Source organism: Chinchilla lanigera, unplaced genomic scaffold (genome assembly GCF_000276665.1).
Source record: "Chinchilla lanigera isolate Chin_1 unplaced genomic scaffold, ChiLan1.0 scaffold00093, whole genome shotgun sequence".
NCBI lineage: Eukaryota > Metazoa > Chordata > Mammalia > Rodentia > Chinchillidae > Chinchilla > Chinchilla lanigera.
This window is the reverse complement of record NW_004955494.1, coordinates 3,214,277-3,241,591: the sequence shown is the minus strand read 5'-3', so window position 1 is coordinate 3,241,591 and position 27,315 is coordinate 3,214,277. Positions and strand designations below refer to the sequence as shown.

The following is a 27,315-nucleotide window of genomic DNA, read 5'->3' as shown; positions in this document are numbered from 1 at the left end:
AGCTCAGCACCCAGGTTGTTCAGTAGGAAACTCCTGGAGCCGTCTGTCCTTGACTGCTGTCTTCCTTCCTCCCACCACTCACCCGACCCATGAGGACCCTCACTCTCCCTACCGCGATGGGTCACTCGGGAAATCCTTGTTGAGAGGCTCACAGCCCTTCTAGGAGGTAGGTAGCATCATCTCCAGCTGAACATGGGGAAACTGAGGCCCAGAAAGATCAGTTCTAAAGGTCGCTCGGAGCCAAGACTTCAATTCAGAGGTCTGTTCTGGAAGCCACCCTCTTACCACTGCATTCCCTACCCACGCTGACGGGTAGCAAGTATAGCCTGCTCTTACAGGAAGCTCCATCCTGTGTCTTCTGACTGTGACTACAAAAGACCGGAACTTAAAGACCCCCTCGGGCTCTGTGTTGTGCTCAGAAAGGCTGAGGGTTGGCGGGAGCCAGGGCAGGTAAACCAAGTCAGGGAACTGCGCAGGAGAAACTGTTGGGCAGGGCTGGAGTCGCTTTATTTTTTCAACTAATATAGAAAAAGGTATTTGATATATAATAATGAGGTACCGTGTGGTACTCTGATACACATACAGACTGTGTAATGTTTAAAAGGCTAAATATAGCTCTCTCTTCATGTATCATTTTTCTTGGTGAAATTATTCAGTATCTTTTCTTCCAGCTTTCTGAGATACACGGTCCATCATGGTCGTCACCCTACTGCACAGCAACACACTGCAGCGTCTTGTTCTCATCTACCTGGACCTCAGCACCTTCATCCACCCTCCCGTCTCTCTCTTCCACTCTCCCCAGCCCCTGGGACACACCATCAATTCCACACTCCACTTCCCTGCCTTAGAAACACCCCACTGGCCACAGCGCAGAGCACAGACCCTGCCACTAGGTTAAAGACTGGGAAACCAGCTAGCGGCTGAGACAGTGGTGACCTCTGCCAGGGGGTTGGCCACGGGATGGAGAGAGTTGGCTGATCAAAGAGATTTCAGAGTTGTGACTGATCAGATTTCAGTTGAGAGAGAGAAGATGTCACTCGGGTTTGGGGTTCCAATAGGTTTTTCAGAATTTTTTTGACCATAATTTAAAGTAAGAAATAGATTTCCCATGTTGACACAGAATACGCACAAACACACACACACATGCATATGAGAAATGTGTCTAACAACAAATACAGGCCCTTCCTTTGTGAAAACACCCGTATACTCTCTCCTCTCTTCTGCAGCGTTTCTTGTGTCTCTTTGTTCTCTAAATGCTGCTGGCCGCTCTCTACACTGATTTCCTGACAGGGCCAGGCCTGCTGTCTGGAAACGTGGGGCGCAGAGAGACTGGAGGGGCCTTTGCTGAGGGTTGGAACACACAGCCTGGCCACCAGGCAGGAGTCTAGAAAGCTCTGTGTCCCTAGGCCCCTCCCTAACACCTGGGTCGTACTCAGAGTGCCCTGTCACGTGTACCAGTCCATTCCGGGCTGCCATCTGTAGTAAATCTTTTTTTTTTTTTTTTGGTTTTTCTCTGGTACCAGGAACCAAACTCACGACCTTGCGCTTGCCAGGCAGGTGCTTTTGCCGCTGAGCTAAATCCCCAGCCCCCGTCTGTAGTAAATCTTGTCAGTGAGCATGTGTACACAGAGTGGTGAGCGTGTGTACACGGAGGAGGGCAGGGGTTGTTGCCTGGTGGGTGCAGAGTTTCAGCTTTGCAAGATGACAGGAGCTCTGTGGACAGAGGGTGGAGACGGTTGCACAGCAAGTGAATGTACTTTATCCACTGCTGTATTTGAAAAAAATGGTTGAGACGGGAACATTAATTTATTCATATTTTGCCACCATTTTTAGAAACTAGGTGTAAACAATCTAATTGCCAAAAATATCCTGCCTAGTCTTTTAGAGATGAAGTCTCTATTGGAAGAGTTCTGGAAGGTAGTCTAGACCGAACCCCTTCGGATGACCAAGCTTCCTACACAATATTCCTGAAAAATGGTGCCCAGGGCCCGGTGGCCGGGAGCTCCTTGACCAGAGGAGTAGTTCTCATTGAGATAAGCTCAGTTTCCTGCAAGCTTCCACTACTAAGTCCAATTCTACCCTCTGGGTCATAAAAACAACCTAAACTTTTCATGTACTGGAATACGCATTCCCTAAATATTTATTGAGTACAGTACCACTAAGTACCACTGACTAACCTTCCCACTCTTCTCTTTTCCAGTTAAACATTCTAAAATCTAATGACTATTTCATATATTGTGTTATTTAATGTCCTTTCAGCAACTCATAGCTCTTTTGAAATAACCAAGTGGCCGCTCTTCTTCTTGTAGCGAACCAGCTAGAAACAAGACATGGCTATAGCCATGGCTCCCAAACTTTGCCACCAAAAAGTGGGCAGTTCCAGCAGAGCTTCGAGATAGGGTAAGGGGAGAGGGTGTCACGGCAGAGAGATCTGAGGGTCGTGATGACGGATGGCATGGGGGAGGTGAGATTCATCCTTCAGGTACAAGATTAAAATAGCATCCAGTCCTCAGGTGTTAAGGATGGATCCAAATCCAATCAATCTTGATTTTTATCTCTAATTTATTCTGTCTCTTCAAAACCATGTAAACCTTCTTCCCACTTTCCTCCAGTGAAATGTCTTTGCAGTGTGGCACAGGACAGGGCTTTGCTACTCTATAAATACACATAATATATGATTTCCTCCTTTGACCCTGGAACCTAAACAAACAGATTATGTTCCAAAAATTCCATGAACCCATAATTTAGTGGCCAAGTACTCCTAAAGAATTTCATTCTAAATATAGAGAGGTATTCCTCTGCAGAAAACTATCCCAGCAACTCGGTTCTAATATATAATTAAATCCTCTAGATACTTTGCAGTTATATTTTATGGCTTATTTTGAGTGTTCATATTTTATCAGAAAATTATAATTTTCCTCTAAATAGGAATTTTTACAAGGCTTTTGAGTTATGATGGCTGGCTTCATGTTTCAACTATAATTAACACAGTGAAAAGAAATAGTGTAACTGTCATCACGCATGATTCTGAGGAGGGCTTGGTCCTGTAGCCTCCCTGCCTCCACACGCCCAGTGGCCCTGGGGCTGGGGCTCACTCTGACACACTGTGGGTTCCGTTTGCAACCACTTGGCAGGGAGAGCTGGTTTTAGAATGGGTAGCAGGGTCTGGGAAGGAGGGTTGAGGGGAGCGTTGACTCCTTGGTGTGTTCCCGGACTCAGCTCAACGGTGTCTCCCCAGAGACGCCTCCTGTCCACGTCACCCCCCACTGTGGCTGCCTCACCCTCTTTCTCTTCATTATATTAGTTCACTTTCTCAAAAATGGTGACATCTAACTTATGAGCTTATTCTCTGCTTCTGCACTGGACTGCTAACCACATGAGGGCCAAGCGCAAGCCTTTTCATTCAAGACTTTTCTTTCTTTCTTTCTTTCTTTCTTTCTTTCTTTCTTTCTTTCTTTCTTTCTTTCTTTGGTACCAGGAATCGAACTCAGGGCCTCATGTTTGCCAGGCAAGTGCTGTACCACTGAGCTATATCCCCGACTCACTCAATATTTTATAACCAACTTCCTGGACCTACTCTGAGTTTACTAGGGCTGCCCTAGTACCACAGAGTACCACAGACTTGGGAACTTACTCAACAGGAATCCACTCTGTCACAATGCTGGAGGCTGGAAGTCTGAGACGAGGGCATGGCAGGCTTGGTGTGGCCTGTGGCCGCCCTCCTTGACTTGAAGATGACCACCTTCTCTCTGTGTCTTCATACGTTCTTCCGTCTGTGCATGTCTGTGTCGTAATTACCTTTTTCTTATGAGGACACTAGCCATGTTGGAGTAGGGCCAGCCCGAACTGCTTTATTTCCTTCAATTACCTTTTTTCAAGGCCCTGTGTCCAAATATCATCACACTCTGAGGTTCTGGGGTTATAACTTTATTAAGCCCTGGGAGGACACGGTTCAGCCCACAGTACACACATTAGGCGTTCAGCGAATGTCTGCTGATCGAGAAAAATGAATGAGTGAGAGAACACAGGAACCGTGGCAGGCGTGCTCCTGGAAGCGCAGGCAAACATGCTACGGGAAGTCGCTCCCTTCTCCCCTCCCTTTGCCCACCACCCACACCCCAAAGACCTAGACACCCGAGTCCATCAACTCTGGGCCCAACCCAACCAATCCACCAGACCCCTTGCTGCAAGTTCAGACGTGAACTTCCATCCCACAAGAGACTGGCCGTCTCCAGGAAGCCCGTCTTGTTTGTCCTCAGAGGACCCTCATGCGAGGGCGTGGCTGCACAGTGTACAGGGGTCTCTGAATTGTTTCCATGGTGATGACCACACTGTCCCAGGGCAGAACCAGGCCACAGAGCACGACCATCTGCTCCTCCTGTGCCTCTGCTGTGAATCTTAGGTCATCGCCCATGGGCATCTGTAATCCTCTCTGGCCTTGCAAAAGAAATCTCTTGTGTTCCGCTCACTGGTGAACTTTAACGGGGGTGTTTATCTTGAACTTGAGTTGCCCCTCAGGTGGCTTTGGCTCCCTGCGTCCTGACCCTCAGCTTATTGCTTTCCGTCAGGTGTCAGGTTTGGAGCCCCAGCCAGTAGCCAACAGCATCCTCTGCTTGCGTGACAAGAGATGGGAAGAGGTCAGAGGCGTCCTGACTTCTGTTTTCAGTCCCGAAAAGCTGAACGAGGTAAGACACAGGAAATACAGACTCTTTTCCTATTGGGAACAAGCTACTGTCTCCAAGCCATGACGGACAGCCAGTGCACCCCCATCACTTGCCCAGCAGCACATCAAAATGCCCCGTTTCCCGGGCCCTCCACTTCTCTATTATGCAGAAGGATGGGATACGGCGCTGAGTGCCTGCCACGTCTCCAGCCTCCCCATCCCCAGTTGCCATCAATCAATTGTGAGTTAACAGCACTTATGGCACTCCAGCTCCGTCCCTAGACACTGCTCCGGGCACTTTGGGGTCCCAGGAGAAACCTGGGACAGGCTTCTCGTACTTCCATGCATAATGGATCCTGTGGAGAGCCTGTTAAAATGCAGATTCTGACTCAGGAGATCCGGGGTAGGGCCTGAGCACACACTTAAAACAGCCTCCCCGGAGATGAAGTGGTTTCTAAACAGTGACATGCACTTTACATAGCAAGGAAGTGGAGGACGGTTTGAGACAAAGGTGAGCTCTGAATCCAGTCTTAGCTAGGGAGATCGTAGCCGTGGAAGTAGGAAAGGGATGTTTCTGGGAGAACTTGAGGTGGACCTTCTTGCCCAGGATAACCCTTGAGACTAAAGCAGAGGGACAAAGAGTCTCCACAAGATGCCGCCAGCTCTTTAAGGCCTGGCTCTCTCATTTCCTAACCCAAAAGGCCACTTGCTCCCAGTTGTGCATCTAAAAGTGGGCGTTTGCACTGCCTCTCAATTTCTCAAACACTTGATCCCAACTGCTAGGTTTTGAGCCTGAGCCTGATCGGTCCCTCTCCCTCAGGGGCTGATCTGGCTTTAATATCTGTAGTTCTGAATTGCATAATAACTCCAGAGTGAGTACCTGGGTGCTTGTGACATGGAGTGGTTAAACTGTACTAGTCAGTTTTCCCACTGCTGGGACAAAATACTCAACATCCACAACTTCAGAAGAGAAGTCTGATTTAGCTCATGGATTCAGGGGATTCAGTTCATTGTTGGCTAACTCCAAAGCAGGAATCTCATGGCACAAGGGCATGGGGAGGCAAAAATATTAGTTCATGGCTACTGGGAAGCCAAGCAGGGGAGCAGTAACAGAAAGGAAGGGGTGAGGGACCAGATATTCTACCCACAGCCATGCCTCCATAACCTACCCAGACACACCCAGGATTGTTCCATCAATCCTTTGGATGGCTACCGTGCTAATCAAGTTGACACAAGAAAGCTTAACCATCACACCCCACCCCTTGTGAATCTGATATCCAAATACACCTCCTTATACCATATTTAATCCCCAAATAAACACAAGGCATAACCTAGCATAACTATCTTGTGTTCAACCAAAAATGCAATGATATCTCCCCCATAGTCTCAACAGTTCCAGCATTTTTCACAAGTCCAAGTCAATCTCTCACCAGGCATGGTGGCATGTGCCTATAATCCTAGCACTCAGGGGAAGCTGAGGCAGCAGGATAACTGCTAGTTTGAGGCCAGCCTGGGCTACAAAGAGAATTCAAGGCCAGCCTGAACTGCATAATGGGAACCTGTCTCAAACAGACAAAAAAGGAAAAAAAAAATCAAACCAAGTCACTCTCTGAGACTCAAGGCAAACTGTTAGCTGTGAACCTCTGTAAAAATGAAAGTCAGTCACATAATTCCCAACATACAATGCCATATGGTATTTATTATCAATCCAAAAGGGAGGAAAAGCAGGATAAAAAAGAATGAGACCAAAGCAAGACTGAAAACTAGCAGGGAAAACATTAAGTCCTGTAGTTTTGTATCCAGCATCTGGGTACAAGGTGGTAAAATGTGAGTTACAAAGAGCTTGGGTAGCCCTAACCCTATAGCTTTGCTGGTCATAGACCATATGGCCTTTCTTGGGCTAGATATACTCATGGCCTACAACTTTCCTTAGCAGACATTTCATGTTCCTGGCATCTTTAACTTCCTGGGGTCTCACTGTAACTTTAGCTTCATTCCCACAGCTTCACACATTGCCCTCTGGGGCGTTCCTTGCCTCATCTCCAGCATTTCTTTGAAATCTGGGTGAAAATCTCCCTGAACCCTCAACTTTTTCATTTTGTAAACTGGTAAAACCAGCAACAGATGAACAATGCCATGGTCTCTGGTCTGCTGGAGCAGGACTCAGACCACCTTGGACCATGGCTGCAGAGGCCTCTCGGTGCCTGGAAGGCTGACCACTATGAAATGAGTCCTGGGGAGCCAATTCCCTAGGCCCTTTTAAAGCAGAGGCTCCACAGACTCCCTTTTCAAATGAAAAGTTTACATTCTTGCACTCTTAAACCTGCAATGGGCAGGGTTTTGCTAATTTCTGAGAAGCCCTCAAGCCATTTTTTCTTCTTAACCCTAAACAAAGTACTTGGTTTCTTTTTAATGGTGCTAATCTCTTCAGCAACCACACCTACTTTGACCTCAACTTTACACATAGTTCTTTCTGGGCCGAAATTTAAGATTTTCAGATTTTTCTGTTCTGCTTTTTGCCTCCAATAATCACTATAAGTCTGACAAAAGCAGCCAACAGTACCCATGGCACAGCTGCATGTTGGGCTGCCTTTGAATTTCCTCCAGAAGATCAATTAATTCACACACTTAATCTCATTCTCCAGCACACATGGACAAAACATAGGCACATTTTTTGCAAAAGTGTAAACACACATCACCTCTAGTCCAATGGCCAATCAAGTCCTTGTTCAGTAATGAAACCTCATGAGCCTGGCTTTTACTGTATGACTCCTATCAGCGTTCTGGTCCTCTGAACCCTGACGGGAATCACTTATCAAGCTCAGCATATAGTATTTTAGGGCTTCTCCAGCACTTTTTTTTTGAAACAGGATATTGCTATCTATTCCAGGCTGGCCTTGAACTCACTACATAGCCCAGGCTGGCCTTGATCTCTCAGGAATTCTCTTGCCTCAGCCTCCTGAGTGCTAGAATTACACCTGGCTTTCTCCAGCCTTTTTCTCCAAACTTTTCCAAACACCTCCTGTAAACTAGTTCCAAAAGCTTGTAAATCAAATGGTCTTGGGTAGTCACATGATGCCATTTTTTTCTATTAGTCAGTTTTCCTGCTGAGACACAATACCCAATAGGCACAATGATTTTGATTTGCATTTCCCCAAGTAGGCTTTCGGTATTGGCAGAGGACCTTTTCAATTTGTTACACTAGCTCACACTCACTCCGCTGAGTGTGCCTGACATACTCTAAGGACTTCATACACATTCCTCAGTACATCCCTACAAAATCGTTTTATTTTACAGAGGAGTAAACTGGGGCACAGCGAGAGTGGGTAGAGTGCTCCAGCCTGTGAATAGGAGAGCAGGGCTACAAATCAGCTCCAAAATTCTCTTCACATCTCTTCTCTGACCTCCCAGGGGTTTTCCAATAGTGCTCGGAAGCCCCCTAGGGCTGTCCCTGGCCTGTCTGCAGGCTGAGGGGAGAGGAAGTGGAGCAGAGAGGCCTCTTTGGAAAGCTGAAGGCTCAGAAGCTGTGTTCTCTAGTTTCTGCTTCAGCCTGGAACAATCTGAGGTACAGAAACAGGTTTGAGGTAGCAGAAAAACAATGTTCTCCTTTCTTCTTTACCTTAAGCTCTGCAAGAAACGGAGCTACCTTTGAATTTCCTCCAGAAGATTAATTAATTCACTTTTGCATCAGGTGGGCCTGCTAATCCTTCAGCTGAGTGAGACACCTGTAGAATCCACCTGAAAGAGGGTGGCAGATCCCATCAGGGCGGCCCCTCAGCCTGCGCATGCTCAGACCCTTCTTCCCAGCCTTGATCTGATATAGGTGAGCGTGAGCAGGAGACAGCCATCCATGGTCACAGGCACCCACTGGAGACCACTGCTTGGAAAACCATTGCTGCTTCAGTTGCACACCTAGAAGTTTAGATTAAATGGGCTTGTTTTAAGGGGCATCCTGGGGTTGAAGGATTGGGAAAGCTCCCCAGGTGATTCTTCTAATATAAACCCAGGGCTGAGAACCAGCACAAGGGAAGTTCCCCACATAGAAACACTAAGAGGGGAGATATCTGCCTCCCCTGTGGGAATGGGTCCTACTCCATATTTATCTGTCATCTACTGAGGTTTCATGAAAGAATGAATTTGTTGCAAGGAAGGGAGAGCCTCCCTTAAAAAATTGTAAGCCACTGTTTAAACCACATGGAAAAATTACATGAAATATAAAATGCTTAGATAACCAAGGGATGGGGAGAGGACAGGAGGGTGATAAACCCAGGCTGACAGTGCTCACTCAAAAGTGTTGCCTCACTACCCTTCATCTGTGTGTAAGCAATGACCACACGGCACTACAGATGTCCAAAGAGCATCATTATGGACTAAAAAAAACAAAAGTAAGGGAGAAAAGTTTTCTAAGTCTTGAGCTATGGTTCTTTGCTAAAAGGAATCTGATTGATTAGGGTCTGGATTTCTTTGGCACCTTATAGGGCAGAATCCAAAAAGTGTCACAGTGGCACTTCCAAAACAAATCCAGTGTCCCAGCTCCTGGCTCCTAAGAATCTTCTTCTGCTTTGGAACTCAGACCCTCAGTACATGAATTGTTTGAGGAAAAAATAAAAGTTTCTGCAGGGTGGTCACAGCACTAAGATGGATTGTCTTAGTTACTTTCTCACTGCTGGAACAAAATACTTGACACCCACAAGTTAAAGGAGAAAAGCTTTATTTTAGCTCATGGCTTGTAGTTGACTGGCTCCCAGGCAGTGCAGCAGGGCAGAGGGGCAGGGCAAAGGAGAAATAGTCCATAGCATGGCAGGAAGGCAGCAGGAAGCAGCAGCCTTCCTTCTCTCTTTCCCTTTTTTATTCCATCCAGGCTACAAACCTGTTAAGTGGTGCCACCCACACCCAGGGTGAGCCTTCCATTTTCTACACCCAGAACTATACTAAATCAATTATTGGAGCAGTCCAGGTATCACACCCATAAATAATCCAGTATCACACACCCATGACCCAGCCACCTCCCCAAGGCCCCACCTATGAGTGCATAAGGCTTTGGGGGGACATCTAGATATAAGCCATAACATGGACAGAAGGAGAGGGGGAGAGGGAGGAGGAAGGGGAAAGGAGAGAAAAGAGAGGAGAGAGACGAAAGAGTAGAGAAGAGAGACGAACAGTATTAAGAGATTTCGTGGACAGGAGTTTTCTAGGTGTTGCTTCATTATTTCACATACTTGACTGAAAACCATTTTTCTACCCTAAATAGTTCAATTCAGTTTCCAGGGTTTCCATTTGAAAGGATCCCACTCCAGAAGGCAGGAGTAGTCAACTTTTCCCCCAACTCTGGAGAGTTTAGTCTTGGAGAGTTCAAGTTATGAAGCCCAATCCTAGGAGAGGCATGGGGAAGAAGTTGGTTGTGAGAAGGACAGAAAGATGGCCGTCCACAAGACATGAGGAGCCCACCTAGAGAGTGTGCAGAGCACAAGAAAAGCATTCTAGGGAGAACCATATTTAAGGAAGGAGCAAAGGGGAAATCTACAAAGAAAATTTTAGGAAGAGCAGCCCAAACTGGAAACCCGGAAAATGTGGAAGGAGAAAGTATTTCAAGGAAGAAGGAGCTGTCTAAGGTGTTAAATGCTGCTTAAATAAAAAGAAACTTGAGAACAAAAATGTATACAACACTGATAATGTTTATGAAATGCTGAACAAATTTAAGTGCCCTTTGTGATCCATAGATCATGTGCCTGGTGGTCTCCCTCACTCACCACATCACTGGGACCCACAGCTTCCAAGCAGGCAGGACATACCTTCCTAAATAAGGAGTCATCCCTCAATTTTCAGCTTTGCATGCAGGCTATCTTGAACCACAGGAAGACCATGGGCATGGAAAGCCTGGTCAGGGAGAGCCCGTGTAATTCCAAAGGCAGTTTCCCTTTGCATAGAAAGAGCAAGGTTTGGGGCTCTGAGCATGGAGCTCACTCCAAGCAAGGTGCAGACAGGATACAGAATGTGACCAGAAGTGGGGTCTAGTCTGTGGAAGATGGGTAGAGGGAGACAAAAGGGAGAGAAGGAGTATCTTGCCAACTTCCTTCCCCAAGAGAGGTGACCGGCTGGTTCCTGGATGTTTCCCAGGGCTTCAGCCTGCAGCTGCCTTTTGTCTTTAGGTCACTAGTTCTTGTTGTGGCTAGGTCAGAATGAACTTGGTAAAATCTATAATCCCAGCCATCCTAACCCCTATAGAATCAAAATGTCTAAGGGTGATTGGGAGCCTGTAGGTTTTACAAGTGCTCTGTATGATTCTGCTGTGAGCCGGCATGGAACATCCCTCAGGTGTAAATGTTCTGCTAGGTCTCCCTGTCACCATCTCACAACTGCTGCTTCCCTGAGCCCAGAGGACATGGCCCCAAATACTCCTACCCCACCTTTGCTTTATTTATCTCTGTAGCCCTAACCTTCCATTTAATTTACTTATTTATTGTGCTTATTGTATGTTTCATCCTGCTAGGTATATGTTCAAGGGGACAAGCTTTTCCTTTATGTTATCATTAATTGTCCATACTAGGTATGTAGTAGGTGCTCAGTAATGGTTGCTCAGTGGATGAATGAAGACATGAACAACTGAGATTTCTGCTCATTCTAACCAACAGCATATGATAAGACTACAAAAATAAACAAAAGGGAAATAATTTTATCCATAAAATGTTAATAAGACGATAGAGCAAACCGTTGGCTTTCTCTTTAGACAGTTATAAATATATACATATAAAAATAGGGGAAAAACAGGTTATAAAGACACAAAGTCACAGGAAGCCAAGAGACAGCTCAGGGACGCTGGGCCCCAAGCACTCCACTGGGGACCTGAGTCAGCGTTCCGGAAACACCTGTGAAATAGCAGCATCTCCCGTCTTTGCTGAATTTGTAGGTAGCTCTAGAACGTTGGTCATCAAGCTTCAGAGTCTATCCTCAAAATAAAGCTTTGTTTTCCCTTGGAATTCTGAGGCTTCTTCCTTTAGAACCTGGGCGACTGTATCCTTCCCCACCTGTGTCTTTAGGTGCCTCCTTATCAAGAGCTCTGGTTGGCATCACCTTTATTTACGCGGATATTAGGTTGCCACCATCAACAGTGCTTGAAGTTACTTTAAAATCGTCTTTGTATCCTGCAGCCATATTTTAACTTAGGATTCCATTGGTTTCAGGCTCAGTCTTGCCAGGGATAATATGTAGAAATACAGAACAAGTGAAAATGGGATTGCTGCACCCTAATTTAGGAAGAGACCATCACAGCCAGTCTGGTGACACACAAGTCATTGTGACTTATAATGAAAGGACGGCTGAGCATGGCTGGGAAAACAACCCCTTTTCTTTTCTTTTCTTTTCTTTTCTTTTCTTTTCTTTTCTTTTCTTTTCTTTGGTTAGGGAAAATTCTGCCTGGTAAATCTGCCAGAACTTCCACTCCAACTCCCAAAGGATTAATGGTTTTTTAAAAAGAGCAACTGGGAAATTTATTTAGAGTTTTACAGTCTTTTGCTAGATTGTTTGCCGAAGACCATGAGTAAGTAATCCTGGGATTGTGTAAAACTTTAATATAGATCAGGAAGTAAATAGATTTATTTTCAAAAAACAAAATTGAGGCTAAGTTAGTACTTCTCAGTGGGAAAATAATGGGATCCTCTGGGGACCCAGGGTAGTGCTTGTTTCATTTTTAAATTTTGTAACTCATCTAAAAGAGGCAGAACGCAGTGGAATCTATACATTTGTGTAGTCCTCTAAACTCTTCTGATTTGAAAAACATTAGGTCTGAAGGAATAACTTTCAGAGATTCTCCTAAGATAGTGGTAGTCATCACAAAGTGAAGGCAACCTTTGGCCCAGTCAAAAGTCAAGGTTATGTACTGAGCAGAAAGGCACAATAGCATGCTGGTATGAGGAAGAGCTTTGAATTATAAATCACTACTGCTATGGTGTGAATTTTGAATGTCTCCGCAAAGCCCATGTGTCTAAGGATTGGTTCCCCAGAGAGGCACTACTAGGTGGTGATGGGGTTTCTAAGAGGTGGGGTCCAGCGGGAGGCCTCGAGGTCACTGGGGGCAACTTGAGAGAATTTGTAGGACCTCAGCCCCTTCTCCCACTCTTTTACTTCCCAGCCATGCAATGAGTGGTTTACTCTGCCACACACTCTTGCCATGATTATTGCCTGACTCCATGTCCAAAGCTTGAGAGCCAGTTAATTGAAAATAGAGACAGAATAAGCCTTTTCTCGTTAGAAGTTGACTACCTCAGGTATTTTATTATAGTGATGGGAAGCTGACTAAGACAGCTACCAAGAAAAAAGACTTCAAGTAGTTAAGAATGAAAGGCTCTATGGTCAAATAATTTGATGAAATGCTGTGAACCAGCTTCTTTGAGATTCACGATAGCTGGGGAGATAACTCAGTAGGATAATGATTGTCTAGTGTGTGTAAAGCCCTGTTTACAATCCCTTGTGGTGTGGGAGAGGGAGAAAGAGGGAAGACTGACTTAGAGATTGATGTACTAAAGTATATTAAGGGCTTAGAAAAGACCTTTGGTAAAGCAATCTGTTTGACTTTGTTTATTATGGGCTCAATCAACTAAGTTTTCAAACAGGTAGAAACATGTGGGTAGTGAACGTCACAGCTGGTTACTGACAGAAAAGAGGCTATTGGGCCATTGCGGGTCACTTCCACAGTGCACCACATTTTATGATGCCTCTAGCTCAGAATCCAAGGCAAGCCCAACACTGACCAGGCCATGGATCCAACCCAACATTACAGCTGTGTGTTATTCAACAAAATGCCTGAAGTGGCTAACTTAGAAAGAGAAATGTAGCTCTGAGTTTTTGTGTAGCTCAAAGTTTTGTAGGTTCAAACTACAAGCTTGGATAGCACTGTTGGTTTGGCCTCCAGTGGGGGTGGCAGATGGTGGCACATTATAGCAGAGTTCATGTAGAAGCAAATGTCACATCTCAAACTGGAGTTGGGGGGAAGAAGAAGAGGAGGAGAAGGAAAAGGAAGAAGAAGGAGAAGGAGGAAGAAAGAAAGAAAGAAAGAAAGAAAGAAAGAAAGAAAGAAAGAAAGAAAGAAAAGAAAGAAAGAAAGAAAGAAAGAAAGAAAGAAAGAAAGAAAGAAAAGAAAGAAAGAAAGAAAGAAAAAGATCTTTGAGGGCATTCCCCAATGACCTAAGGTCCTCCCACTAGGCCCTACCCCTTCAAGGTCCACAGCCCTGCTCAACACAACCACCCTGAAGACTAAGTCTTTACAAAGGGGCCTTTGAGGATGCTCAATATCCAATAGAACCCAGTAGAAATGGGTGACCACTTAGTATTCACCCAAATAACCAAAGACGATGGTGACCCTCTGAGCAGACAGAAGAGACCTGGCAACTTTCTACCTGAGAGCCTGTAGATGCCCGTGTCAGTCAAGAGCAAAGGAGCCAATCACATCACGATGCACAGGGACCTGGTTTTTACATCAAACAAGAGAGGTTGGCATCTTGCACAACTCTAAGAATCCAGCTCTCCGCCTAATTTTTCACTTTCACCCAGATGTTTCCTGTCAGGGAGGCACAGTCAATAATATATGACTCTCAGAGGTGGAGGCAGATGTGGTTATTATTCCCTGTAGGCCTTTCCTGCCTTAGAGAAGACATATTGCTCAAGAATGACTACAATTTTTAAAAATTTAAGTTGATATAGCCAGCTTATGAGTAAATGCATAGCAACAACCATTTCAGTGCAAAAGTCCTTGCAGAATTACAATCCTCATCACACTTTTGTTTGGTCTTTAAATTTTTCCTGTAAACTCTTCAGACAGTCACATACCAGGGCTTCTAAGGCAGAACACGGTTTTCTAATAATGTTAGGAGCAAACAGCTTTCTCTAGGCAGCATCAGCCTCCAGCAGTCTATTTTTAATATTTGCTTTTATTTCTTAATCCTTCTGAACAATAAAAATGAAAGTCATTATAACCAAGTGTGGCTGTGATAATAAATACTTCAGGGTCTAAAAATACATTGTCCCTGCCTGACCAGTTGCCCATTTTCCAGAATGTCTGGGTATTTATCTAGCAGCAAGAGACCATTATCCTGTGACACAGTTGTATTCCACTGACACCTAATCTCCTAATTAAAATCAGTATAATGATGGACTGTTTAAATTCTTGTTAAAACCTTGCTTTTCCATTTGCATTTAAAAGAAAACACACTCCTCATCATGGGTACCCCATCCTGGGTTATAATTTGGCTTTCCTTTGCCAGAATCATAATGTCACTCTGCCTTGCTGCTTGTTAAATCTTAAAGAGCATCTAAATGTGCCTCACAGCTTGGCGGTTGCTTGGCAACACTACCAGCCTCCTCCTCGTCGGGGTGGGTTCTAATTGGTCACAACTCTTGACAAGAGTTACTGACTTATTAAAAATGACACTTGATTATTCACCTAGATGGCTAGAGCTGATACTTATCAACAGGAAATTTTGCATAAAAATGAGTCACGGATGTTTTTAATGTCTGGGTGGCTTTTAGCAAGTGGGAGAAGGAAGTGAGAAGTTTCATTAGCTAGAAGTGATTGTTCATTTGTTAGTCTCCGGTTTGGAGCATTTTAAGGTACTTGTTTTGCCATTATTTTTCCCCAATGACTCCTAGGTTTAAATACCTTCCCCCACCCTCATTAGCTCATCCTTATTTATTGAGAAAATCCCCTCTCTGACATCAACTCCAAACCAACACTGCCCACAGGCCTACTGTGTCAGTCCACATTCCATCACCACCACAAATACTGAGATAATCCACTTGTAAACAGAAAAGGGCTGAGTTTGGCTCACAGTCTGGAGGTTTCAGCCCATGATCCATTGGACACATTGCTTTTAGACCTCTGCTTGGAGTGGGGTTAAGGGATAGCACATCCTTGTGGGAGCTCATGGCAAAGCAAAACCACTCCCTTCAGAGCCAGGAAGTGAGAGATAAGAAGAGGAAGGGGCCAGAGACCCACAATCCCCTTGAAGGCCACACCCCCAATGACCTAAAGACCTCCCACTAGGCTCCCTCCCTTAAAAGTTCCACTACCTCCCAATAGCACCACAGACTGGGGCCCAAACCTTTAATAAATGGGCCTTTGAGGGCATATTTCAGATGCAAGCAATAGCACCAAAGAGGAAAAAATGTTAAGTTCATATATTCACAAATATTTATTGTTGGTACCTTTACAGCGGTTGTAATATCAAAGGAGAAAAAGGTACATAAAAATTACTGCATTATGGCCAAGTAGTAGAAGGTGATGGCAGAGCTCGTGTTGTGTTTTGAGGATCAGAAACCACTTGGGGAGTATCCTGGCACTGAGCCCTGAAGATGTTGCTGGCTTTTGAGAGAGAGTTTGCTGCAGGTGGATAAGCTGCAGGAACAAAGGCATCTGGACAGAACAGCACAAGGTGTGTTCGGGGAACAGGGGAGAACGAACAGGCTGGAACACAGTGTGATATAAGGGATCAGTGAGAAAGAAAAGGAGAAAAGTAGGTTGAGGCCTGCGGAGCCTGCCACTGTGTGCCAGGGGGAGTGTTTGGTGTGTATTCCACTAGAGAGCCAGGAGCTATTAAATACTTGAAAGTCAGGGAACGATCTGCTTAGAACTCTCCTGCAGGAGAAAGGATTCCACTTTAGCTGTTTAATTTCCAAGGTAGCAGACTGTCCCCAGACCTACAGGGCAAATCCTTCTAGGGCAGACAAGGGGCGATGCAAATTGTACCTCTGCAGTCTCCTCTCTGCAGTAGCCCCAAGGGGGCCAGGCTCCCAGGGGCCATGTTTGGTACCAGGGTGGCTGTCTGTACTCTGGCTCCTTTCTGAGTCCCTCTTCGTGCGTGGGTAAGTGACTCCCTCAGGTTGCAAAAGAGATCCTCTCCATCCTCTTCCCTGCGTCGGGAAAATGTTTCCCCTGGCACTCAGACTCCATTCTTCCAACCTCTGGAGCCGCCAAAGCCTTCAAATTGGTGAATTTTTTTTTTTTTACGTGTACATAATACATCTCAGTTCTTCTCTCCTCCTTCCCTTCCACCTTCCTTTTCTGCTGGCATCAGATTTATTTATGTATCTTATAAATCCATATACAGTTAATTATCATACATACAGATTAACAGATGAGTTTTTTTTTTTCTTTCTCAAGTGCCTAGTGTCAGATCTGCCTAGAGTGAAATTATAACCTAGAAGTGAATGAATTGAGGGGCAAAGGGATTGTGGGCTCTGGTTTTGCTGGAAAAGCAACAAATGAGGAGCCACACAGTCTGGAGTTCTAATTCTCACTTTCACTAAATTATTTGAGCATAAAAATAATCAGGTTGTTCCTTTTAGGTAGGTCTTCATGTAACTCTGACATCAGTGCGGCAGAAGGATGATAAAAATTCCTGAACGACTGGGAAATTGGGTGTTTTTTCCATGGTCCTGAGCTGATGTCTCAATCTGATGCTTAGTGACCACCTTGGAATTCTAGGATATCTGTGGAGAGAGATGTCACAACTCATTGCAGTTAGATGCTGGCGTGGATGAGGGCCCGAGCTCAGACAGATCCCTACATCATGCTCATGTAAGAGGTGGGACCAGCTGGGATCCCAAGTGTTTAATTCAGAGCCAGTTTTCAACAGACTACACTGTATCACACTAAGACAGAAAGAGCACCTCTACCCACCGATGTCTTCGGCGCCTTCCGGGTCAATGCTCAGGAAACATGTAGCCAATCCACCATCAGAGCACTTCTAGAGACCCATGAATGAAGAGCACCATGCTCATTCCTGAAATAACAAATACTAAAAAACTATAATAGTGGATGATAGCACACGAGTCACCACAAGAAATTGACATCAATTATGTACAGTATTAGTAATGGTTTTTTTTGGTTTTTTTTTTTCTGGTACCAGGAATCGAACTCATGACCTTGCACTTGCCAGGCAGGTGCTTGCCACTGAGCTAAATCCCCAGCCCCAGTATTAGTAATCTATTGCCATTTAACAAGATTTCTTCAAAGCCTGGAAGCTTGAAACAGTAAAGCCCTATTAGCTCACAGTTTCTGTGGCCCTGGAGTCTTTCCTGGCTTAGCTGCTGCCTCTGCTTGGGTCTTTTGGTGTATTGGTCAAGTTGCTAGCCCTGTCTGCAGTCTCATCTGAAGGTTTGACTGAGGACACTCAGCTTCCAAGATGATGCATGTGGGTATTGGTGGACTGGGTACTTGCTGGGCTGTGGAGGCTAAGATAGAAGCTTGTACCATGTCTCTCAGTCAATGAGGACCTCTAGAGGGTCTCAGCAAAGCATCACTCAGAGGAGGACTCTTGTGACTTAGTACACAGGTGGGATGGCAAGTAAGAAGACAGGAGGCCAAGAGAGTCTCTCAAAAATTTTTCAGTTAGTACACCTGTGTCAAGCACTGTACTAATCCTACAGAGATGTGTGCTACTGTCTTTGTCCTCAAGAAGCATGCCTATTCCAGGTGACAGGTGGCAAAGCCTGGATCAAAAGATGAGTAGGGAGATAAAGATGAAGAGACAGATGCAGGGACCAGTGTCCTAAGGAGGTGAGAGCAGATGGTGCCCTGGGGAGTGGCCTGTGAGGAACAAGGATGAGGAGGGAGGGATGCCAGGTGTACCCACAGGTAGGGGGTGTGATCCTGCAGAGGACAAATGCCGTGTTGGGACCACACACTAGCTAGAGCTATACATTTTATTTTATGTATTTTGTTTCTGATCTTTGTCACAATGCTTCAGGGAGGCATTATTAGTCCCATTTTGTAGAAGAAGGAAAAAAAAGACAGAGAGCTTAAGCAACTGGTTCAGGTCCCACCAGGGAGGGAAACCCAGCCATAAACAGTGGCTTCAAGTATGGGTCCTCCGTTCACTCTAACAAGCCAGGGTCTTACCCTTAGGACAGGACACCCCAGTGTGGGATTCTGGGGGATCATCTATGGCAGTGGGGATCTCCCCTTTGAGCAGGGGACGTGCTCAGCTCCTCCTGGTCATTACTTCCTGTGTTGCCTCTTTTGACCACTCATAAGGCCCTCCTACCTTTGCAGTTCAGTCACTTGCTGTCTGTCTTGAGTCATTTTTTTTTTAAACTGGGCACTTAAATTATACAACAAAGTCCAAGTTAAATGGGAATTTCCTCCCAAGACTGAGTGTGATGCTTTGCGCTCTGTAGTTATGGCTTGTTGCCAAATAGCTTCCCAGCCACCCGTACGGCATTGCCTCCAGTGGGGACAGCCAAGGAAAATGAAGAAGTCTCCCCAGGCTTGGCTGCTGGACTGTCACCCCAATCTTGGTCAACTCAGACTGCTCTGGCACAATACCACAGATTGGGAGGTTTAACCAGCAGACAGTTTCTCACAGTTTTAGAGCCTTGAGGTTGGAGACACGGTGCCAGCATGGTTAGTTTCTGGTGAGGCCTCTGCTTCCTGTTTTATAGGTGGCCGCCATTTTGCTGTGTGCTCATGTGACCTATTCCCTGTGAGTGGGAGGGGAAAGGGGAGAGAACAAGAGAGAGAGGACAAAGGAGAGAAAGAGAGAAAGACAGACAGAAAGAATACTTTGGTGCCTCTTATGAGGACACTAATCCTTTCAGATCAGGCCCTACACTTAAGACCTTGTTTAACTTTAGTGACTCCCTAAGAGGCCCTATCTCCAAATACAGCTACACTGGGAGTTACAACAACATAGGAATTTAGGGAGGCACACAAATGTACAGTCTGTATCAACCCCAAGAAATCATTTTTAGATGTCTATTAACATTATTTATATTATATGATAATAGGTACAATGAATGTATGTTATGAAAAATTTGGAATAAAATTTTTAAAATCACTCACCATGACTGGCGTGATTGTGCATGCCTCTAATCCCAGCATCCTGGGAGGCAGAGGCAGGGGGATGCAAGTTCAAGCTCAGCCCGGGCAACTTAGCAAGTTAGCAAGATCCCGATGGGGATATAGCTTCATTTGAAGACCCTGGGTTCAATCCCTAGTACAGCCAAAAAAAAGAAAAAGAAAAAAAAAATCACTCACTGTCAACAAAGAAGATGAAAAGTAACAACCAAATTAGAGTCTTACAATTAAGGTCTGAGAGCAGTACTGTATAGTTATTGGCATGTGCAAGTTTGTACAAAAACCTAGGGAAGAATGGCTGGGTTTGTGTAAAGATTATGCAAGCCCATCAAAGAGCGCTTTTGTTTGTATGCAACTCATGTGAGAGTAAATATTCCAGAACTGCTGTGCATAAGGCAAAAGAAGAAAATCTGAAATAATGGCTAATGGCCAACACACGGATCCTGCTCCACTGTCTTATAATATGTTCTCCACGTTGCTTCTTGAAACATTTTTCATATTACATGCCCCATCTCATATCACATTAACCCAAATAAAAATGTCATTATCCATTCAGTTCGACAGACAGCAGGCAGAGGGAGGAGAAAATTGCAATCACGTCAGGCAGTAACAAAGCTTTCTGGTCAGAAGCACATGGAAGAGCCGGTGGTCGGCAGCTGGTCCAGCTCCCTTGTTGTCCAGGCCTCCGCTTGGCTTCAGAGCTTGCAGATCTCTCTTAATACACAGAACATGTTTCTGAGGAGTCCTGTGGAAATCAGATTTCACACTGCCTCTCTTTTGTTACCTTAGGAAGCTTCAGCTTGACATCTATGAGACTTCCTTTCAGTATTTTCTTTTTAAAAAGATGTAGCTCAGGCTGGTTTTAAACTCTGTGCAACCCAGGCTGGCCTCGAACTCCCAGAAATCCTCCTGCCTCAGCCTCCAGGGTACTGGCATTACATGTGTGTGCCACCACACCCAGCTTCCTTTCAGTATTTTTGTTGTTTTGCTCTTTTAACATCTTACTATTCTTTTGAAAGATATTGTGGTATCTGAGGTTTTATTAAAATAGGATTCACTTACACCATTAAGCTTATTTAAATAATTGGGGAATATTGCAAATAATGCTAGCCATAGATATGTGACCTTAATAGGACTGAGGTCTCTGACTTTTGAGGAAGTCTGAGACTCTTTGGAAGTGATGGCCCTTTAAAGGGACCTATTTACACACATCTTTACTGGTACATTTTTTTCCTTTTTTGTCTTTTTGAGACAGGGTCTTGCTCTGCAGTTCAGGCTGACCTTGAGCTCACTTTGTAGCCCAGGTTGGTCTCTAACTCACAATGATCCTCCTGCCTCAACCTCCTGAGTGCTGGGATTACAGGCATATGCCAGCACACCCAGCACTGGTATATTATTAAATTCATGGCTGTGAGAACTTAGAAAAGAATGCAGTAGTTGTGGAAAGTCAACAGTTACTAAAAATAAATCAGAATTAATGCTCCTTCCTTTTTTACCTCTTTCTTTCTTTCTTTCTTTCTGGTAGTGAGGATTGAACCCAAGGCCTTCACCGTGAGCTACATACCCAACCCTACTTTTTTATTTTTCATTTTGAGACTAGGTCTCACTAAGTCATTGAGTTGCCCAGTCTGGGTTCAAACTTGTGATCCTCCTGACTCAGCCTCCCACAGTGCTGCAATTACAGGTGTGCACCACCATGCCTGGCTTATGTCTTTCTTGAGTGGGATTCAGGACAGGGAGTTGAGGAACCCTGCATTTCTGTTTCAGCCAACCACCTGACAAGATCTTCCCCAGCCAATCACTGGCAAGCTGGCATCTGGCTGAGTATTTATTTAGGTTCACGCACGGCTCATGAAAAGCCCTGCAGGTACCTGTCAGAGCTGTCTGCACTCGACCCTGCTCACACAGCCACAACCTGAAAGGAGACTTGGGAGGCTCACTCACGATGTTTAAGATGGACAGAGAGGAACCGGCCAATGCCCTGTTGCCAACACATGTCCCCTGACAGATCCGTTAATGGGGCCCATGGGACACAATTGTTCCCTAAGACCACTGAGCCCGGGGGCTGGCTCGCAGGGAGCTGTGGAGGGGAGGGGCTCCAGTGAAGCCACATGTCCCCGCATCCCACCCACAGACGCCCAGATTGTGGCCCTCCGCCCAGCTTCTCCGGTCACCACAGGGTTCTAGGGCAGGTCACGGATGGCTCTGCTCAGAACACCTGGCTGGCAGCCATTTTTACAGAAGTAAATGCGAGGTAAACCCAAAGCCTTCCTAGTAAATGAACCCCAAAGGGTAAAAATCAATTGTGCACAGTGATGATTCATAGAAAAAGACCTCGTTGTTTCCTTTGACGGACCTGAGCCACATTCACCTGGGTTATGTGTCTTCTGAAAATGTCAAGGTAAACCTGGCCTTGCGATGACCGCAGGGTGCAAGCTACAGGAAGTGATTCATTTACCACTTACTGCACTGCACCTGAAATAATACTGTGCTCCATTTACGTGGCTGCCTTTTAGGAGAGACTGATTAAAAAACAGAGAGTTGTGAGCAAACCATGTGGTCAGACAGGTTGCTGACAGGATGGAGGACACCTGTCTTGGAAAGGTGGATATTCCTGTCTGGGTGTTGGGGCAGATGGGAATATCCACAGGGATAGACAAGGAAGTGGACAGAAATGAAATGAGTAAGAAGTTGTTGGAGGATGTGTTCGCTTTCTGTCACTATAACACACAATACCTGCAATAACCAGTTTATAAAGAGAAAAGGTTACTTTGGCTCACAGTTGTAGAAGTTTCCTTCAGTGATTAGTTGTACCCATTGTTTGGGGCCTGTAGCAGCCCATCAGGGCAGTGGCACATGGCAAAGCAAATCTACTTCCTTTGTGGTTAAATTGAAAGAGAATGAGGAAGAGACCGGGCCCCACATCCCTTTAGGGCCACATCCCCAATGACCTAAAGACCTCCCGCTAGGCCACACCCATCAAAGGCTCTAGCACCTTCTACTAGTGCCCCTGGGGAGCCAGTCTTTACCCTCTGTACCTGGGAGGATGCTGACAATCCAAGTAATAGCAGAAGGAGCCAGATTTTGCTTCAATATAATAACATGCATTCTGATAAGATTAATATTTTATGGCATTTTTTGCAATGCCTCGAGGTTTTCAGAGCAAAAAGTAGGAAATGTGTCGTCAGTAAAATTCACTCATTTCTTTAACAAATAATTACTGTGTGCCAGTTGCTGTTTTAGGTTCTGGAGATACAAAAATGAATGCACAAAAAGCTTCCCTGCGCTCAGGAGTGTAATATTCTACTGTCAAAGTAGTGAAATCTAAACATACAATAACATTTTGAAATATGTTTTCCGTAAGAGATGCTCAGAACAAGGTATGACAGCACATTGCCTGAACTGGGGTGCTGTTCTAGAATGTGCATTGCTCACTGGGATTCCCTTCCACATTTCCAGCTTGGCCACACTCAGAAGAGAATAAAAAAAGCACGTGGGGGGCGCCCTGCTGAAGTGAAGTGACAGGTAGCCAACAATGAGGTCTAAATGTATTGACCTGGGTGATGGTTGCATGAATATTCATTACATCATTTCCCTATGCTTGAAATTTTCCATAATAAAAATATCTTCATATTAAAAAAGCAACCAACAATTTTCATGCATGGGATAGGTGCTGCCTTGAGGTCAAGGGTTATCCAGTGTTCGAAGGTTTAAGCAGATTAAGCACACATGAACAACCCCATCCATCAGACACGCTCTAAAAATAATTCCTGGGTTAATTAAGAAGCTGAAATCTCTGACCTTAGGTTCCTTTGGAGACGAAGATTCTGTGTTCTCGCGGAAGATCTAATGTATAACTGGCACAGCGTGGACGTGGGTTAACCCCAGACACAGGGCATTTGGAGTGTGGTCTATTTATCCTCATGCTATAAACCCTTGTCATGAAACTGAGCACTGATTCTCGGTTTTGTGTTAGCAGTCAGTGAACACTTTCATAATTATTTCTCCATATTTACTTGAAATCTTGAAATCGTTTCTTTTTTGCTCCCAGCTCGCCCGCAAAATAAAAGAGTGCTTAAGGTAAAATAGATGTTTACAGCTATTGTATTTCACAAATATCTGTCAGTTTTAGAACTTCTTTCTTCATCTTAGCTGTGGGAAAAGTGCTCTCAAAAAAGTACTTTTTTTTTTTTTTCTTCAGAAAGCATAGAATAGAGCCAAATTAGACACCCTCCCTGCATGGTACTCTAATTACTCCTTTGTTATCCATTATCAGATGATGCCCCTCATCAGCCAAGCATGTGACCTTCTCCTGGCTCATTTAAGACGCTGTGCAGAATCGGGGGACGCATGTGACATCCAGAGGTAAGGGCCCGCCTTAGAGATGAGGGGGGTCACAGCTGGGAACAGCTGCTTCTTGTAACTGCCCACAATTGCGGGACAATTTCCTTGGGCCCAGCGAGCTGTGGAAATGTGAGGCTCCCATACAAGCATGGCTGGATCAACTAATGAGAAGAAAGAAGATTCACTTAAAACGAGAAGCAGAAGTAGCCAGAGCCCAGGGCTGTATGCCTTGCTGAGCAAAGCTCAAGTAGGCAGTGGTTAGTCTGTGGGTGGACTTGACCTCCCATCTGCGCAGCCCCGCAGGGGTAGGACATGCCTGGGCAAAAGGACAGGGACCCAGGGACATCCTGCATGTTCACGTCTAAGAAAACCATGGGCAGCTCTGTGTAGAAGCCATGCCTAGGGTGGACACCAAACTGAAACAATATGTGGCTTTTTGCTTAGAAACTTTTAATTGTTTTATGCCAGAACATGGCTTACAGCAGCTTAGGAATGAATAGGATGGGGAAGTTAGATCTAGGAGCTGACTCCTAAGTCCCTCAGCTGATAAAATAATGGCATAGTCATTGCCAACATTTATAAAACTCCACACTGTCGACCAAGGCTTCTCATCCACATTCTCTGTCACTGTAGGGTACATGCCTTGGCTATAGATAAGGTGGCCCTGTCAGCTGTAAAAGCAAAGTAAACTTTGCTTTAAACTCTTTAAACCCTGAAATCTTCAACCATTAGTATCAGACCACTCACATTCAGTAGCCTCGTTTTTGTTTTTATCATAGTGAGGAAACGTGTGGTCAGCTATAAGAAGTGCTTTCAACAGAAGTCATCTGCCAATGTCATTTGTCCCTTAATGATAAGTTGGTGGCTGCAGAACCAGGGTAGAAGGGAGCTAAACAAGTGCTGGCATTAAGGACAAAAATAGACCTTGTAATTATAAAAGGGGGCCAGCACCCCAGTTGTCAGCCTTCTTAGAAAGAGTTTTATCTGAATTCCTGTAAGAAAACCAGAAAGAATAATTGTAGTTTAAAACAGCTTCTTACGGGACAGGCTTCCTACAGCCAAAGGGGTTAAGTATTCTGGCGCTCCTGGTGCTCCTTCTCCTGTTATTTGCTTCCAAAGTGCAGTGTGTATTTGTGTAATAATCTACATCTGATCACGAGGCCTGCTGCAAAACTTGCCAGGTATTTATTTGAGTGTGAGGAGCCTTGTTTATTCTGTCTGTTGCTCTTTTAAAAACTGTACACTCATGAGGAGCTAAGTTAATAAAACTAGATAATCAGGTGCTTCATCCATCAACACCAGTTTGATGGGTTTCAATAAATCAATAGATTCTGGCCTGAGGTGAATCAATAGATTCACATGCACAGCTGTGGGGTAAAACCTAGTCTTTGGGTCTCTTCTTTCCCCTCCTTCTGCTCCTTCATTCAAGGCCAGCGGAAGCCTGAGGGCTAAGTGACACCCTGTACTGGTTTCTCCTCTATAGCTTCCCATCCCTTCCCATTTTCTTTAATATTGTTATTTAAGACGGCACTTCGAAATCATGGCAATCCTCCTGCCTCAGCCTACCCAGTGCCCGTCTCTTCCCATATGCTGCCATTGCTGCTCAGCCCACAGCTTCTCTCCCAGCATCCCGCTCAAAGCTGCAGGAAGCTCCTCTGAGGGCCAGGATGGCAGCACCTGGCTTTGTCAGGAGGGGTGCATTGTGGGTACCCAAGGTCAGCGTCCTTCAAAACTCAAGCGTCCCCATCTCTGTAGGTGCTACCGAGCATTCGCCACCGATGTGGTGGCCAGTGTCGCCTTTGGCACCCAGGTGGACTCGCAGAAAGATCCTGAGGACCCCTTCGTGCTGCACTGCAGGCGCTTCTTTGCCGTCAGCATCCCCAGGCCCCTCCTGGTCCTAATCTGTAAGTACAGCCCGCTCTGCAACCTGAACTCGGCTTTCAAGGTTCCACCCCTCAGGGCGTAAGCCGCTGGAGAGTTGCCACCAGGGTGCTCTTCCTGTGCCTGGGGCGTCTTATTTCAAACACAAAGAGCTTCTGCTTCACCACAAAAATTGACAAACCATGCTAAATGCCGTGCACACATCACTTCAGCTAGTCCTGGCTTCAGCCCAAAAGAAAAGTGTGCTTAGCCAGGTGTGGTGGCCCACGACTGTAATCCCAGCACTCAGGAGGCTGAGTCAGGAGAATCACTGTGGGTTCAAGGCCAGCCTGGGCTACATAGTGAAAACCTGACTCAAACCAACAGAGAAAGGTTCTTGTCTCCATTTTCCAGGTGAGGAAACAGGCTTAGAAAGGCAGAGCCAAGACTAGAACTCAAAGCCCTCATTTTCTGGGGCATCCCCTCCCCCCCAAAAAAATATTGTCTCCACTGGAAGCCACTGTGTCATAAACTAGAGAGCGCGGGCTAGCTGGCCCGATGCTGCGGAGACTGGCCCATTGATTTTATTTTTATTTTACAAGGGAGTTTTTGCCCTCTGGCCACCTCTAGCATCTTCCTGCCTTTATGGAAGCAGCACAGTGATGTGATTATTGTCACTGATGAGTGAGTGATTTGCAGCCATTCTGCTGAGCTGGCAGGTCCTGTTCATGCCTCGGCCAATTTCGTTCCCATTTCTGATCCAGGTTCGGTGGGGGCCCCTGTCGCCTCTGTCAGCTCCGCACTGAAACTGGAAGAGGGGCGCTGTGGGAATCAGGCAGCCTCTCCCCGCCCCCCTCACACTCCGGCCCAGGCTGCCCTGGGGGCCCTGCCCAGCACCTCTCTCAGAGGGATTAAGTGTGCCTGACCCACGGACCCCGAGGACACAGGCCCCAGGCTGCCCGAGTCACATGGAGACTGTGGCAGCTTTTAGGGACAGCACAGGTGGCTGCTCTGGGGACAGCTATCCAGAGAAAGAAAATTCAAATGGCAGCAAAGTTCAGGCAGTAAGTGAGCTCCTGGCCCTCGCTAAGATGTGAGGCCCGGCCTGCAGCGCATCCTGTCTTGATACAGTGGCCTGGGGCCTTGTGACATCGATCTGGAGCCTGAGATGAGCCTGCTGAGGGCCAGCTGGGGGTGGGCTCATTGCTGAGTGCTTACTACACGCAGGGGACGGCTAGAGGGGCAGAGACACTCCGGGCTGTGGCCCCAGCTTTCGGAGCGATCCCCAGGGGTCAGGCCAGGCCCTCCCGGTGACTCTTAACTGCGGGCTGACGCTTGCTTCCTGGCGATGGGAGTCTAATAGCTGTGGTTTATTGTCACCCTCTTTGCAATGCACTTTTGTTTTTCTCTTTCAAGTATCGTTCCCGTCCATAATGGTCCCGCTGGCCCGGATTCTACCCAATAAGAACCGAGATGAACTGAACGGCTTTTTTACCAAACTCATTAGGAACAGGATTGCCTTTCGGGACCAGCAAGCAGCAGAAGAGGTAACGCGTTTTACTAGGGCACAGCCTGGAAATGGAATGGAACCTAATTTGGC

The 27,315-nt window shown here is 45.8% G+C and overlaps 1 protein-coding gene across 4 annotated transcripts in view; it reads left to right on the top strand.

Annotated features, from left to right (window-relative positions):
* Positions 1–27,315, top strand: part of Tbxas1 (thromboxane A synthase 1 (platelet)) — a 160,943-nt gene that overhangs the window by 80,383 nt on the left and 53,245 nt on the right. For 3 of the 4 annotated variants that reach the window (XM_005405431.2, XM_005405429.2, XM_013505026.1), the window contains exons 5-8: positions 4,569–4,685; positions 23,788–23,876; positions 25,611–25,759; positions 27,132–27,262. In XM_005405431.2, the coding sequence (XP_005405488.1) occupies positions 4,569–4,685; positions 23,788–23,876; positions 25,611–25,759; positions 27,132–27,262 (486 nt within the window). The remainder of the gene's footprint in view (positions 1–4,568; positions 4,686–23,787; positions 23,877–25,610; positions 25,760–27,131; positions 27,263–27,315) is intronic. The other variant, XM_005405430.2, reaches the window with a different exon arrangement.